This window comes from Ranitomeya variabilis, chromosome 1 (assembly GCF_051348905.1).
Source record: "Ranitomeya variabilis isolate aRanVar5 chromosome 1, aRanVar5.hap1, whole genome shotgun sequence".
Lineage (NCBI taxonomy): Eukaryota > Metazoa > Chordata > Amphibia > Anura > Dendrobatidae > Ranitomeya > Ranitomeya variabilis.
Window position 1 is genome coordinate 881085512 of NC_135232.1, and position 12387 is coordinate 881097898.

At 43.7% G+C, this 12387-nt stretch overlaps 1 protein-coding gene across 7 annotated transcripts in view; it reads right to left on the reverse strand.

Moving 5' to 3' along the window:
- Nucleotides 1-6479: 6479 nt before the first annotated feature.
- The window catches only part of CENPE (centromere protein E), a 211295-nt gene continuing 205387 nt past the window's right edge, over nt 6480-12387 (reverse strand). For 5 of the 7 annotated variants that reach the window (XM_077278140.1, XM_077278132.1, XM_077278125.1 and 2 more), the window contains 3 exons: nt 11349-11863; nt 9801-9845; nt 6480-6786 (listed from right to left, as the gene is read on the reverse strand). In XM_077278140.1, coding sequence (XP_077134255.1) covers nt 6686-6786; nt 9801-9845; nt 11349-11863 — 661 coding nt within the window. In that variant the 3' untranslated portion in view covers nt 6480-6685. The remainder of the gene's footprint in view (nt 6787-9800; nt 9846-11348; nt 11864-12387) is intronic. The other 2 variants (XM_077278157.1, XM_077278118.1) reach the window with 1 other exon arrangement.

Genomic DNA, 12387 nt, shown 5'->3' on the forward strand with positions numbered 1-12387 from the left:
TGTCGGGCGCCATCTAGTGTTCAATGTTTGTTACTGTTACTGCAAATAATCTCAAGCCCAAAGCCGCTTAATGGTGCATCATGGCCCCCGCCAACAATGCACAGAGTATAAGGCCAGTGTTATATTCAACCCTTGGTGATCAGGGCAGGATCATTTTTTGCATCCCCCCGGAGTCATAACTTTAAAACAATGGATAAAAAATATATATAATCATATTCAACATATTGCATTACCATAGTCACGTACTTGTTACTTTGAATGACACCAAATTTCCAAACGTGCTGAAAAATGTCAAGCTTTGTGAAAAGAAAAAAAATCTGCCATTTTTTACAGACGGGCAGTAAAAAAAAAAAACAAACCAAAATGGTAACACGGCAACATTACAATGACGCACCACCCGATTTTTGAAGAATGAAAAGAGGGACAAATAATCACGATGACGCAAATCCATGCCCAGTTACCATTTCTTTCTCCCCTGGCAGGAGGAGTTGTCAGAGGGGCTCTGGCAGTGATGGACGATCAGCAGACCCAAATCTGGGACTGTCTACTGTGTTCAGGGGGCTCCGGTCCTTCGTTCAGGTCAGTGCTACCTGGCAGCTGGACAGGAGGCCGCAAATCTTTAACCTTCAGGCATCCCACCGCTGCTTTGAAAATGTAAAAATTTTCAACAAATTTCTGTTTTTTTTTCCCACAAATGTACCGTATTTTGCGGGATTATAAGACACACCCCAAATTTTGAGGATAAAAATAGGACCCCCCCTTTTTTTTGTAATAAAATGATGATGCTTCTAACAATCAGCGTCGGACTGGAGCACATTGGCCCCACCAGAGAAAATCATTCTTGGGTCGCACTATGTAGCTATATAGAAAGAAATACAAGACTACCAATTGTGCGGTAAAAAGCTCTAATATCAGGGCATAATATAAGGTAGTACATGTCTTAATTATGTAGCAGGGGTTGGGATAGCCCCCTCATAGGGTACAATGTATTCCCCTCATATAGAATAATGTAGCCTCCTCACAGAGGCATATAATGCAGCCCTCATATAGAATATCATGCAGCCCCCCATAGCACATGATGCAACCAGCCTCAGGGTATAATGTAGCTCCCCATAGGGTATAATGTAGCCCCCTCATATGGTGTCATGCTGCCCCCCTCCATGATGGTATCATGCAGCTTTCCAACATACAACCAGGACTCTGGACACTGCTCAAAAAAACAAATGGAACACTAAAATCCCACATCCTAGATGTCACTGAATTATTATTATTATACATTTTTATAGCGCCATTTATTCCATGGCGCTTTACATGTGAATACGGGGCAAATATAGACAAATACATTAAACATGAGCAAAAAACTAAGGCACACAGGTACATAAGGAGGGAGTATTGGGGGAGGATCTGAAGTGACCATTCACAGTTGACTCAGTGATTTTCAAATTGATCCACAGGGCGTTGCCGGCAACTGAGAATGACCAGACGGAGACATGTCTCTGTTTGGGGATCAACGGCAAATCACTAAACCCCCGTTTATTGTGTCATCTCTTTTATAATTTTTGCAGATTATACTTCAGCCAATTAACATAAGAACACGCTCATAGTTCTTAACCTATAAGAATGCAGGAAAACTGGAAACTACATATATGGCCGTGTCTACGTGGCATGGAAAAAAACATAACAGCCTGTACGTCAAGGTCTCATAGAACAATACACCCTCAGTCTCCTATCTTGTTCAGGTTGAAACAATCAAGGTCTCATAACAGCTATGAACTTTAGCCTAGTAACAGAATTTATCTTGTAAACAACAAAATTGAGTCGAAAAGCACAAAATGAAGCCCGCTTTAATTTTTCTTAATTTAGTCCTTCACAGGAGGACCCTGCCTGCGATGGCTCACAGTCTGCAGGGGATGGGCGAGGATACACTAGGAGAGGGTAGGGCAGGTTGTGCGGCGGTTCAGTAGGTTGAGGATCACTGCAGGCTGTAGGCTTGACGGAAGAGGTGAGTCTTCAGGTTCTTTTTGAAGGTTTCTATGTTAGGCGAGAGTCTGATGTGTTGGGGTAGAGAGTTCCAGAGTATGCGGGAAGCACGAGAGAAGTCTTGGATGCGGTTTTGGGAAGAAGAGATGAGAGGGGAGTAGAGAAGGAATTCTTGAGAGGATAGGAGGTTGCATGTAGGTAAGCACCGGGAGACCATGTCGCAGATGTATGGAGGAGATAGGTTGTGGATGGCTTTGTATGTCATTGTGAGGGTTTTGAACTAGAGTCTCTGGGCAATAGGAAGTCAGTGAAGGGCTTGGCATAGGGGAGAGGCTGGGGAATAGCGGGGAGACAGGTAGATTAGTCGGGCCGCAGAGTGTAGGATGGATTGGAGTGGTGCCAGAGGGGAGTCCAGAGAGTAGCAGGTTGCAGTAGTCAAGGCAGGAGATAAGGGCATGCACTAGTGTTTTTGCGGTGTCAAGGAATGCACGGGTACGGGAAATATTTTTGAGTTTGAGACGGCAGGAGGAGGCAAGGGCTTGGAAATATGGCTTGAAGGAGAGGGCAGAGTCGAGGATCACCCCGAGGCATCGGGCGTGTGGGACTGAATGAAATCTTCCAGTTGAAATCTTTATTCATTACATAGTGCAAATTGTCTCTTCAGAGAGGAAGAGGACTAGAACTCTATTGCCACCTATTGGAAGTAGCAATCCTAACAGTCAATGTTGACCCTTTAACGAGCCTTGTCACATGACTTAGGATAATAGCCAAACCAGAATCTCAATTTGCAGACACTTTGTTTCAGGGTACTGCCCCTCGTCAGTGCAAAGTGGAGATCTGGTTTGGCTGATTGAGAGGCAACTGATTGGGATCCAAGAAGTATCATTTCTCCTTGCGGAGAGTGACATGATAAGCATGTCGAGGTGAGGAGACTTAAAGCCGCAATGCTCCTCTGGGAAATATGCAAATTGTCTCTTCAGAGAGGAAGAGGACTACGTTGACATGCTTATCATGTCACTCTCCGCAAGGAGAAACGATACTTCTTGATTCATTACATAGTGGAATGTGTTGAGAATAATAAAATCTAAAAATTATCAACGTAAATCACAAATAATATCCCACAGAGTACCTAATGGCAGTCAGGAATCCTCTGGTGAGCACATGGAGAGCTGTGCGGCCCTCCAAAGAAATGCCAACCGACACCATTACTGACCCACTGCCAAACCAGTCATGCTGAAGGATGTTGCTGGCAGCAGATCGCTCTCCACGGCATCTCCAGACTGTCACATGTGCTCAGCCTGCTTTCATCTGTGAAGAGCACAGGGAGCCAGTGGCGAATTTGCCAATCCTGATGTTCTGTGGCAAATGCCAAGCGTCCTGCACGGTGTTGGGCTGTGAGAACAACCCCCATCTCTGGACGTTGATCACTCAGCCTATCCTCATGGAGTCGGTTTCTACCAGTTTGTGCAGACACATGCACATTTGTGGCATGCTGGAGGTCATTTTGCAGGGCTCGGGCAGTGCTCCTCCTGTTTTTCCTTGCACAAAGGCTAAGGTAGCGGTCCTGGTGCTGGGTTGTTGCACTCCTACAGCCCCCTCCATGTCTCCTGGTAGCGCCTCCCGCCTCTGGACACGGCGCTGATAGACACAGCAAACCTTCTTGCCACAGCTCACATTGATGTGCCATCCTGGATGAGCTGCACTACCTGAGCCACTTGTGTGGGTTGTAGAGACAGTTGCATGCTACCACGAGTGTGAAAGCACAACCAACATTCAAAAGTGACCAAAACATCAACCAGTAAGCATTGGTACTGAGATGTGGTCCCCACCTGCAGAACCACTCCTTTATTGAGTGTGTCTTGATATTTGCCTATAATTTCCATCTGTTGTCTATTCCATTTGAACAACAGCATGTGAAATTGATTGTCAAACAGTGTTGCTTCCTAAGTGGACAGTTTGATTCCACAGAAGTTTGATTTACTTGGAGCTACATTCATATTCTGTTTAAGTAATCCATGTATTTTTTTGATATATATATACATATATATATATATATATATATATATATATATATATATATATATATATATATATATATATATATATATATATATATATAGAGATATATCCCACAATACTCACCTCTCCTCCTTGCTGATTCCAACGGTAGCTCTGCTCTGATTTCAGGGGCTGCACTGCAGTCGGCCTGGCACACACTGCGGCAAACACTGCCAGCTATTAAAGTGAAAAGTTATAATTCCTCTCCACACCCATGGGGGTGTGGGGAAGCTTGAATATTCATTGTCTTTAGCAGTGGGAACAGGCTTCGGCTTCCTGTCACCCGCTGCTGCTCTGCTGGCACCGGGGGCCCCCATAGCAGCTGCGTGGTGTGCCGCTATTAGCGACACACCACTGGCTGGGGGCACCTGGAGCAGTGAGGGCCTTAGGCAGCTGCTGGCCCTGTATGCCAGCAGGTGTCAGTGCCTGGACCCACCGGAGGATCCTCCGGTGGCCACAGTCCAACCCTGCTTACAATCCATGTGTCTCATTGCTTACAGTCCAACCCTGCTTACAATCCATGTGTCTCATTGCTTACCGGGTGTGGTGGCTGTGGTGAAGCGGGTCCCAGGGTAGCTGGTGGCAGAGGCAGGAGTGGGGCGATGCTGCGGACCCCAGACTGGAAGGTGTTCGGATGTGCGATGCTGCGGGTGTTTGGTGTTGCGGGGGCTCCGCCAACATTTTGTGAAAGCACGGAGCCCCCGCACTTCCATGGTTTACTTTGTGATGGACTCCGGGAAAATGCAGCCGGGGGTGGGGCATGTGAAGATGGAGATCTTGGTGCCTAGATCTCCTGTGCATGCGCTGCCCCCGGCAGCCATTTTCCCGAAGTCCACCACAATGCAAACCATGAAAGTGTGGGGGTCCTGGGCTTTCACAAAATGTCAGCGGGGCCCCCGCACCACCGAACACTTGCAGTGTCACACTTCCAAACACCCCCTCATCCCAGCCTGCGGCAACGGTCCACTCTTGCCTCCTTCAGCAGCGACCCTGCTCTATCGCGGCCAGTAAGGTATACTCGTATTGTAAGATACATCCCCATTTTCCCTGCACCGGACCATATCATGCACGGAAAATGCACACTCTCTGGATCTCAGTGTAAAGGAACCTCTTTTCTCCCCCATCCCCTTTATCTCCCCTGATGATTTTGAAAATGAAACGCATCAGGAGTCTATGGGGATATGGTCACTAAGGGACACCTGGAAACCGTTACAGGTGGTGGGGGTATGATTGTAAATGGGTTTTTACCTTTCTCCTTTGGGCAACCAAGACCTTATTGATAAGTTTGGAACGCAACCTGGCCACATCTATGAACGAACTGGGTGAGATTGTTCCATATATTATATAAGGTTTCTTACTTCCGAAATAAGTACGAACAATGATGTACTAACATTTACTGCACTATGATGTATTATACTTTGTGTCCTACTACACAGGTATGAAAATAGTGACAGCTGAACTATTACAAGCATTGGCTTCTTTGTTGGGACACATTAGTATGGACTTATGTGGGTTCAGACACAGTTAGGCACTAGAAGGGTAAACATTTCAGAACTGGCTGTGTAGGTCTCCCTAGTGGAGTTATTCAGTGTCTATACACAATTTAGGAGTCCCAGACTAATCCTTGAATATTTGCTTATAGTTTTTTTGTTTCTCATTTATTTAACAGAGACCAAGGGTCCATTTTAAAAAGGACTATCAAAAGTTCTATTTTAATTTTTCACCACTACCTTGCTATATACTACTCCTGGATTGGTAGTTCTGGCAGATCTTACAGGACTGATATAGGTCCTCCTGACTGTTCACGCAGTTTAAGACCATATCCCCATCACAATAAAAAACACTGCGTTTAAAATGCAGATTTTGCTACATTGCAGCATTTTTAACGGTGTTTCTTGGTGTGGATTACATGCGCATTTTGTCCACAGTACATGTTTATTAAAGTTAGTTTTATTCCCCATAAACACAGCAAAAACCTCAGGAAAAGCTGTGCTGTGATTTTTTTCCCACCTTTTCAGCACTGACCGAATTGGACAGCTGCAGCAATTTTGAAATCTGTCAATTCTTTCCACGTTATTTCACCCATAGAAAGTGAGAGCGTGTGCATGAGATTTCTGAAATCTCATAGCTTCTGCAACTACTACTTAAAAAAAAAAACCCCCAAAAAAACCCACAACTTATAGACACCCCCCCCCCCAAAAAAAAAACAAAAAACACCAAAACTATATGTGAACATAGCCTTAGCTCCACCTCATTATATAACCTACTTCCCCTGGCAATGGCATGGCGCTACATTGAGCACCTCAAGGTTGCCCCAAGCCAATGCCAGAATGCCAGGCTAAAGATTTTCCAGGCCTGGAACATATTTAAAAGGAAGACTTCTGAAGAAAAAAAAAGCGTGCTGTAGTGCAGAATGTAATAAAATAAGAGCCATATTCAGACATTGCTTTTTTTATTAAACATTAATATAACATCAGAAGAGACAGACAAAAAATAAAAGACATTTACCAATGTGGAAAACATATTTACAGATTCCTATATTTAAAGACCATTACTTTCTGCAATGATTAGTAATAAAACCATGATTAAGGTTACAGGGCACAAACGTCACACGTATGCACCAAACGTCTGGCTCGTGGAAAGATGCTCAAGAGGTTTTACAGTCATTTGGCTTTTCAGTTTTTCCAGTTCTATCCCACCAGTCATTGATGGCACTATCAGCAGTAGTTCCAGCAGAAAAATCTATGTCTACAAAAGAAAAGGGACACGTGTCAGCTTATAAAAGGTTGGCAGAACGAGAATAAAAAACACACACATATTTCTAAACTGGGGCCATTCCAGTGCCAGTGATCACGGTACGTTCCAACACACAACACCATCATCATCATCACTGGAATGGCACAAGTTGGGAGGAAAGTTTGTGTTCGATTCATCAAAGCTATTACGCCCATATTCTGGTGTTAAAAGCTCTGAAAAGACATTGAGTTTTGGCAAAACTTGACTTATGACTTTGGATTAGCTCTGGAAAAGTGGGAGAAGCTAGAGCGGGGGGGGCATGGATCTCCTGGTCAAAATCATAACAAGTGGTGGCAACAACTAATCCACAAATCTTACACCATCGGGTACTGGAATAGGACTTGTTGCCTTATGTCAAGGAGCACGCTACTCATCCAACGCTTCTGATTCATTAGGAGCCATACACCTCTTCATGACTCCAGCACATCTCATGTAGGTCTTGATGAATTGGGGCCCCAAGTGTTTAATTATGAGGGGCATGTTAACAGATAAGGGGCTGTCCTGTAGTGGATAGCTCACAAATGGAGGAAGCAATTGCCTTTGTAACAGAACCTTTATCAGACACTTGGACCCCTGAGTCATCATTGTCTTTGCGTCTGTTTTGAGTTTAACTTTGTTTTGCACCTTTTTTTTCTTTTTCCCCCACCCAATTTTCACACCTTTTTCTTTTTTTTTTTTTAAATCTATTTTGTGTGCGCTCTCCTGTTTTTTTTTTCCACTTTCTGGGTGAAGTCTAGCAATTCCGGATGTTTTAGCCCAAATCATCAATTGCCAAATTTGGTGCAATTTCACTCCAGTATTCCCCGATGTATTTTTCAATGTAGAATTTTGTGTTTTTTATGCTACTTAAGACCATAAAAAAGCCCATTTTTTATTTTGCACCAAATTCATAAACCAAATGCGACATCTTGCCAAATTCGACTCACAAACAGCAACCAAACCACAAGACATAAAAGGAATGGAACGGATGAATGATGAATTGGGGCCTTGATTTATGGACCCCAAATAAGTAAAGCTGCATGTTTTGCGAGATTAGGCACTGATTCAACAATGTTGTTGTTTCTCCAATTTTTGTTTTTTTTCAGAATTTGTTCCTTTTTATAGGCTTCAGGTTTTGTTGGTAGGTTTTTTTTTTTATTTTATTTTTTTTCTCGACAACTTTGCTTATCCAGATATTTCAGACACATGCAGTAAAGAAAATGCGACTTCTACCAGGGGTCACATTGGTGCATCTCACTTCAGTATTCGCCTGGAGTGAGGTTTCTGTAACAGTGTTCAATTTGGTGCAAATTTTTGGACAAAACGATTGACTTCAGGATTTGTGGACTTCTTTCAAAAAAGTTGCAAAACCTGGCAATAAAACTAAAGAGCATTGTTGATTTTGTGCCAATTTCATGAAAAAAATTTGTCATTTTAAAGATTTTGTCGGAGAAAAAAAAAAAGTGTCAGGGAATACCACAAAACAAGATTTAGAAGAGGGACATCAATAAATCGCAAAATGATGAATTGTTGGCTTTATTACAACTGCTCATATTGTCATTAATATGTGCTCAAAAAGTGTAAGAAAAGCCACTCCACCCACACAATACACCCAAATATGAAGTGGGAAAACCTGCCTTATGTCAAGACCAAACCTGTAACATTGAAAACAATAAAGCATCAGAAACCATTGGATCCACACATGTGGTGCTGCACAACTGAGATATCAGACCCGTGCCAGTAATATACCCAGTTATACCTTTCTGAGCCAGTCACGTTCAATATAAAATAACTAGTAGTATTACAATTAAAAAATAACTACATTTTTTACAAATGTGTAATCAGTGTCCTCCATTTGGCGACTAGTTATTAGACTACATTCACATCCGTATTCGTTCCTCCATCAACAATGACTCTCGGCAAAGAATCAGTTAAAGGGAACCTGTCACCCCGTTTTTTCGGTATGAGATAAAAATACTGTTAAATAGGGCCTGAGCTGAGCATTACAATAGTGTAGTTTGTGGACCCCATTCCCCACCTATGCTGCCGAAATACGTTACCAAAGTAGTCGTTTTCGCCTGTCAATCAGGCTGGTCTGGTCAAAAGGGCGTGGTGTCTTCCCCCAGATCTTGCGTAGTTTTCCGTTGGTGGCGTAGTGGTGTGCGCATGCCCAAGGTCCCGAATCCTCTGCCAGGGGATTTAAAAGAGCGCGCTGTTCGTTATTCATTGGTGATCGGTGGGCGCGGCCATCTTCCTTTGGCCGCGCGTGCGCAGAAGCGGCGCTCTGCTGGCCGCGACGCTCTGCTGGCCGCGGCTTCAGGAAAATGGCCGCGGGATGCCGCGTGTGCGCAGATGGATATCGCGGCGGCCATTTTCCTGAAGCCGCGGCCAGCAGAGCGCCGCGGCCAGCAGAGCGCCGCTTCTGCGCACGCGCGGCCAAAGGAAGATGGCCGCGCCCACCCATCACCAATGAATAACGAACAGCGCGCTCTTTTAAATCCCCTGGCAGAGGATTCGGGACCTTGGGCATGCGCACACCACTACGCCACCAACGGAAAACTACGCAAAATCTGGGGGAAGACAACACGCCCTTTTGACCAGACCAGCCTGATTGACAGGCGAAAACGACTACTTTGGTAACGTATTTCGGCAGCATAGGTGGGGAATCGGGGTCCACAAACTACACTATTGTAATGCTCAGCTCAGGCCCTATTTAACAGTATTTTTATCTCATACCGAAAAAACGGGGTGACAGGTTCCCTTTAAAATGGATAAAACAGATGATAAAGGAGGTCATCTATTTGTAATGGATCTCCATAGACTAATGGCCCAGACTGATCTGCAAAACAGATGAGAATTGGTCTCAAGGATCAGTTTTTAAAAAACGTTTGGATAAAAAACTATGGGTGTGTGTGTATGCAGCCTTAGAGTTACAGCAAGGGTGAGGTCTTGACAGAGTGCAAGGGAAACCATCTGACAACAGTTACCAGATTCTTCGCTAGTATTATTTTCTGAAGGTGGCATACAGAAACCTGTCAATGACACAGGGAAGCCATTTTTAATATAATCTGATACATACCCCTCCATCTTATTAATAAAATTGTATTCCTATAACCCTAGTCTGAAAAAGGACCATTCACCAAATGTTTTATGCCCAATTAGAAACAGGCTGCAGAGAGGAATGGGGAGACTTTAGAGACCAAAGTATTGGGCACCTAATGAGTTAACACTCACTTGGAACAAAAGTTCTTTTTACTTACTAGATCCTGGAATAACACTAAGTTCCACAATTGGTTGTGTTTAAAATATGTTCCTGTGCTGAGATAATCTTATAAATGTGTCCCTGCTGTGTCCTGTGTCTGACCGTACAGGAACATGGTCTGGATCATACCACAGCTCCTTTACCTCACACAAAGAACCAGCTGTGATCCTGTGCTGTAATGTCCGTATACTCTCTTGCTTCCTCCCTGCCCCGGAGCTGTGGTATGATCAGAACATGTCCCTGTACGGTCAGACACAGACATTACACAGTACACAGCAGGGGCACATTTATAAGATTATCTCAGCACAGGAACTTTTTTTTTTTTTTTTAAACACATCCAATTGTGAATATTATTCCAACATCTAATGATTATAATTAACTTAATTCATGGGAAAGCCCCTTTAACATAAGTTATCAGATCGTTTCACTGGGAACTGTACTTTGTCCCCATTTATGACACAGGCTAAATCACAAGTAAGCAGCAACTTGGCAGAAACAGACCTCGCCCCCATAATATCTTCGTGTGTACGTACATGCCCCCAAATTAAAAGAGAGAAACCTACCTGAGAACTCATTAGGTGCTAAATACGAATATCTGCAGCAGAAAGGTGAAATAAAAACGTTGTGCGAGATTGCACGCATGAACTTTATATACCTGCGGTCACAAGTGAGTAGACCCCTGTGCTTCTCTCAAGTCTCTACTGTGAGAGGCTGGGCAGCATGTGAGCGCAGGTACACAAATCGCATTCATGTGTCAAGTAACTGTCATGATACCCCTGTATTACCAGTGAGAGAGGGCAGTGCGCACATTGCACATGGTCACGATTCAGCACAGAGTAAAAGCAGACTTTTCCTTTGAGACAGTACATGAAGAACTTTCCCTTGTATTAAAAGGCAATCTTTGCAGTACTACCCTATAGTGGCAAAATGAAGCTGCAGTTTTCCATCATATGTATTTATACCCTATCAAAAGCCAGCTTGCATACTCAAAAGTGATCACTTTAGGCTGTCCTAAAGTTGGGGAAAATTTAGTACAAGGTTTAACTTGGATTCTCAGGTCAGCTACGAATACACTGCAGTCACACTAGGGAAGCCTACATAAGCCAATAATTCTCTCACTGCCCAATCAGACAGCTTTTTACACACACCTAAAAACATTTCTGACTAGACCTGCCTATACAATTAATGGATCCCAGTGGTATAAAGAGAAGACCACGTATTGTACATAAAACCATATGATCAAAGACATAACCGGCTCAGACATCACAATTACCTGGGAAAGTGCCAAGGGAGGAGTTATCAAAAAACTTGCTTGGGCAGTACGGTAAAGATTTCGATCTCACATCAAAGAATTTCTCTTTAGGAGAGTCTACTTTTTCCAGCATGGTATGTTTTTTGGGGGGTGATTCAGTTATAGTGCTGAGCAAGGGACCATCGGTCTTCAGTGGAGAAAAAGGGCGCTTTCCGTAAAGCCTGGTTTTATCTGGAGACATGGCTGGGGCACTGTGCCGCTCCATCTTATTTGGAGACATCGGTTGAGGTTTGTGGACATCAATCTTGCTTAGAAGACGTGGATTGTCTCCATGTATCGCTGTTTTGGCCTGGGAAGCTATATGGCCACTTGGCATCTCGAACTTGCGTGGAGGAGACATTAGTGTTGTTCTATAAGGGTCAGCATTGCCGTGATACACGACTTCATCACTATGCAATGAACTAAGGAGGGGAGAAGGGGTCTCCGGGGACGGTTCCTTCAGCTTTTTAACTTCATCTTCAGAAGAGGATATAGTCCTGTAAAAGGAGGGAGTACACAAGAAAAAACATTTGAAGATCTAAATTGTGGTTTCCACAGAAAATGCAACTTGCTACTGTTCTCAGTGAGTAACCCTTTATAAAATCAGGCCCTAACTACAAGGCCAGAATTAGACTCTAAAGACTGCAGGTTGTTAAGGCGAGAAATATCAGCCAGCTGTTTTTATGGTAAGGTGGAGCAATAAAACCTCAATTTCACATTAATGGGCCTTTTTAAACCATCTTTGGCAGTTCTCCTAGAAATCAAATGGAGCCCAAGAAGACTTTACGACCATTTTCTGTAGACAATAAATACTGGAACATAGCCCTGCTGTTAGGTTTAGAGAAAGCACAGCTGATAAAGCAGAAATTACACGGCTCCGCTGTGGAACAGATTGTGTCAGCTATTTCTAGAACATCAGTCTATTAGAAAATGCGAGCACTCACCATCCGCTAAAATCCACTTCTTTATTATGACATGTAGCCAAAAGGCAGGACGAATCAGGGAGCAAACGTGATTCCAC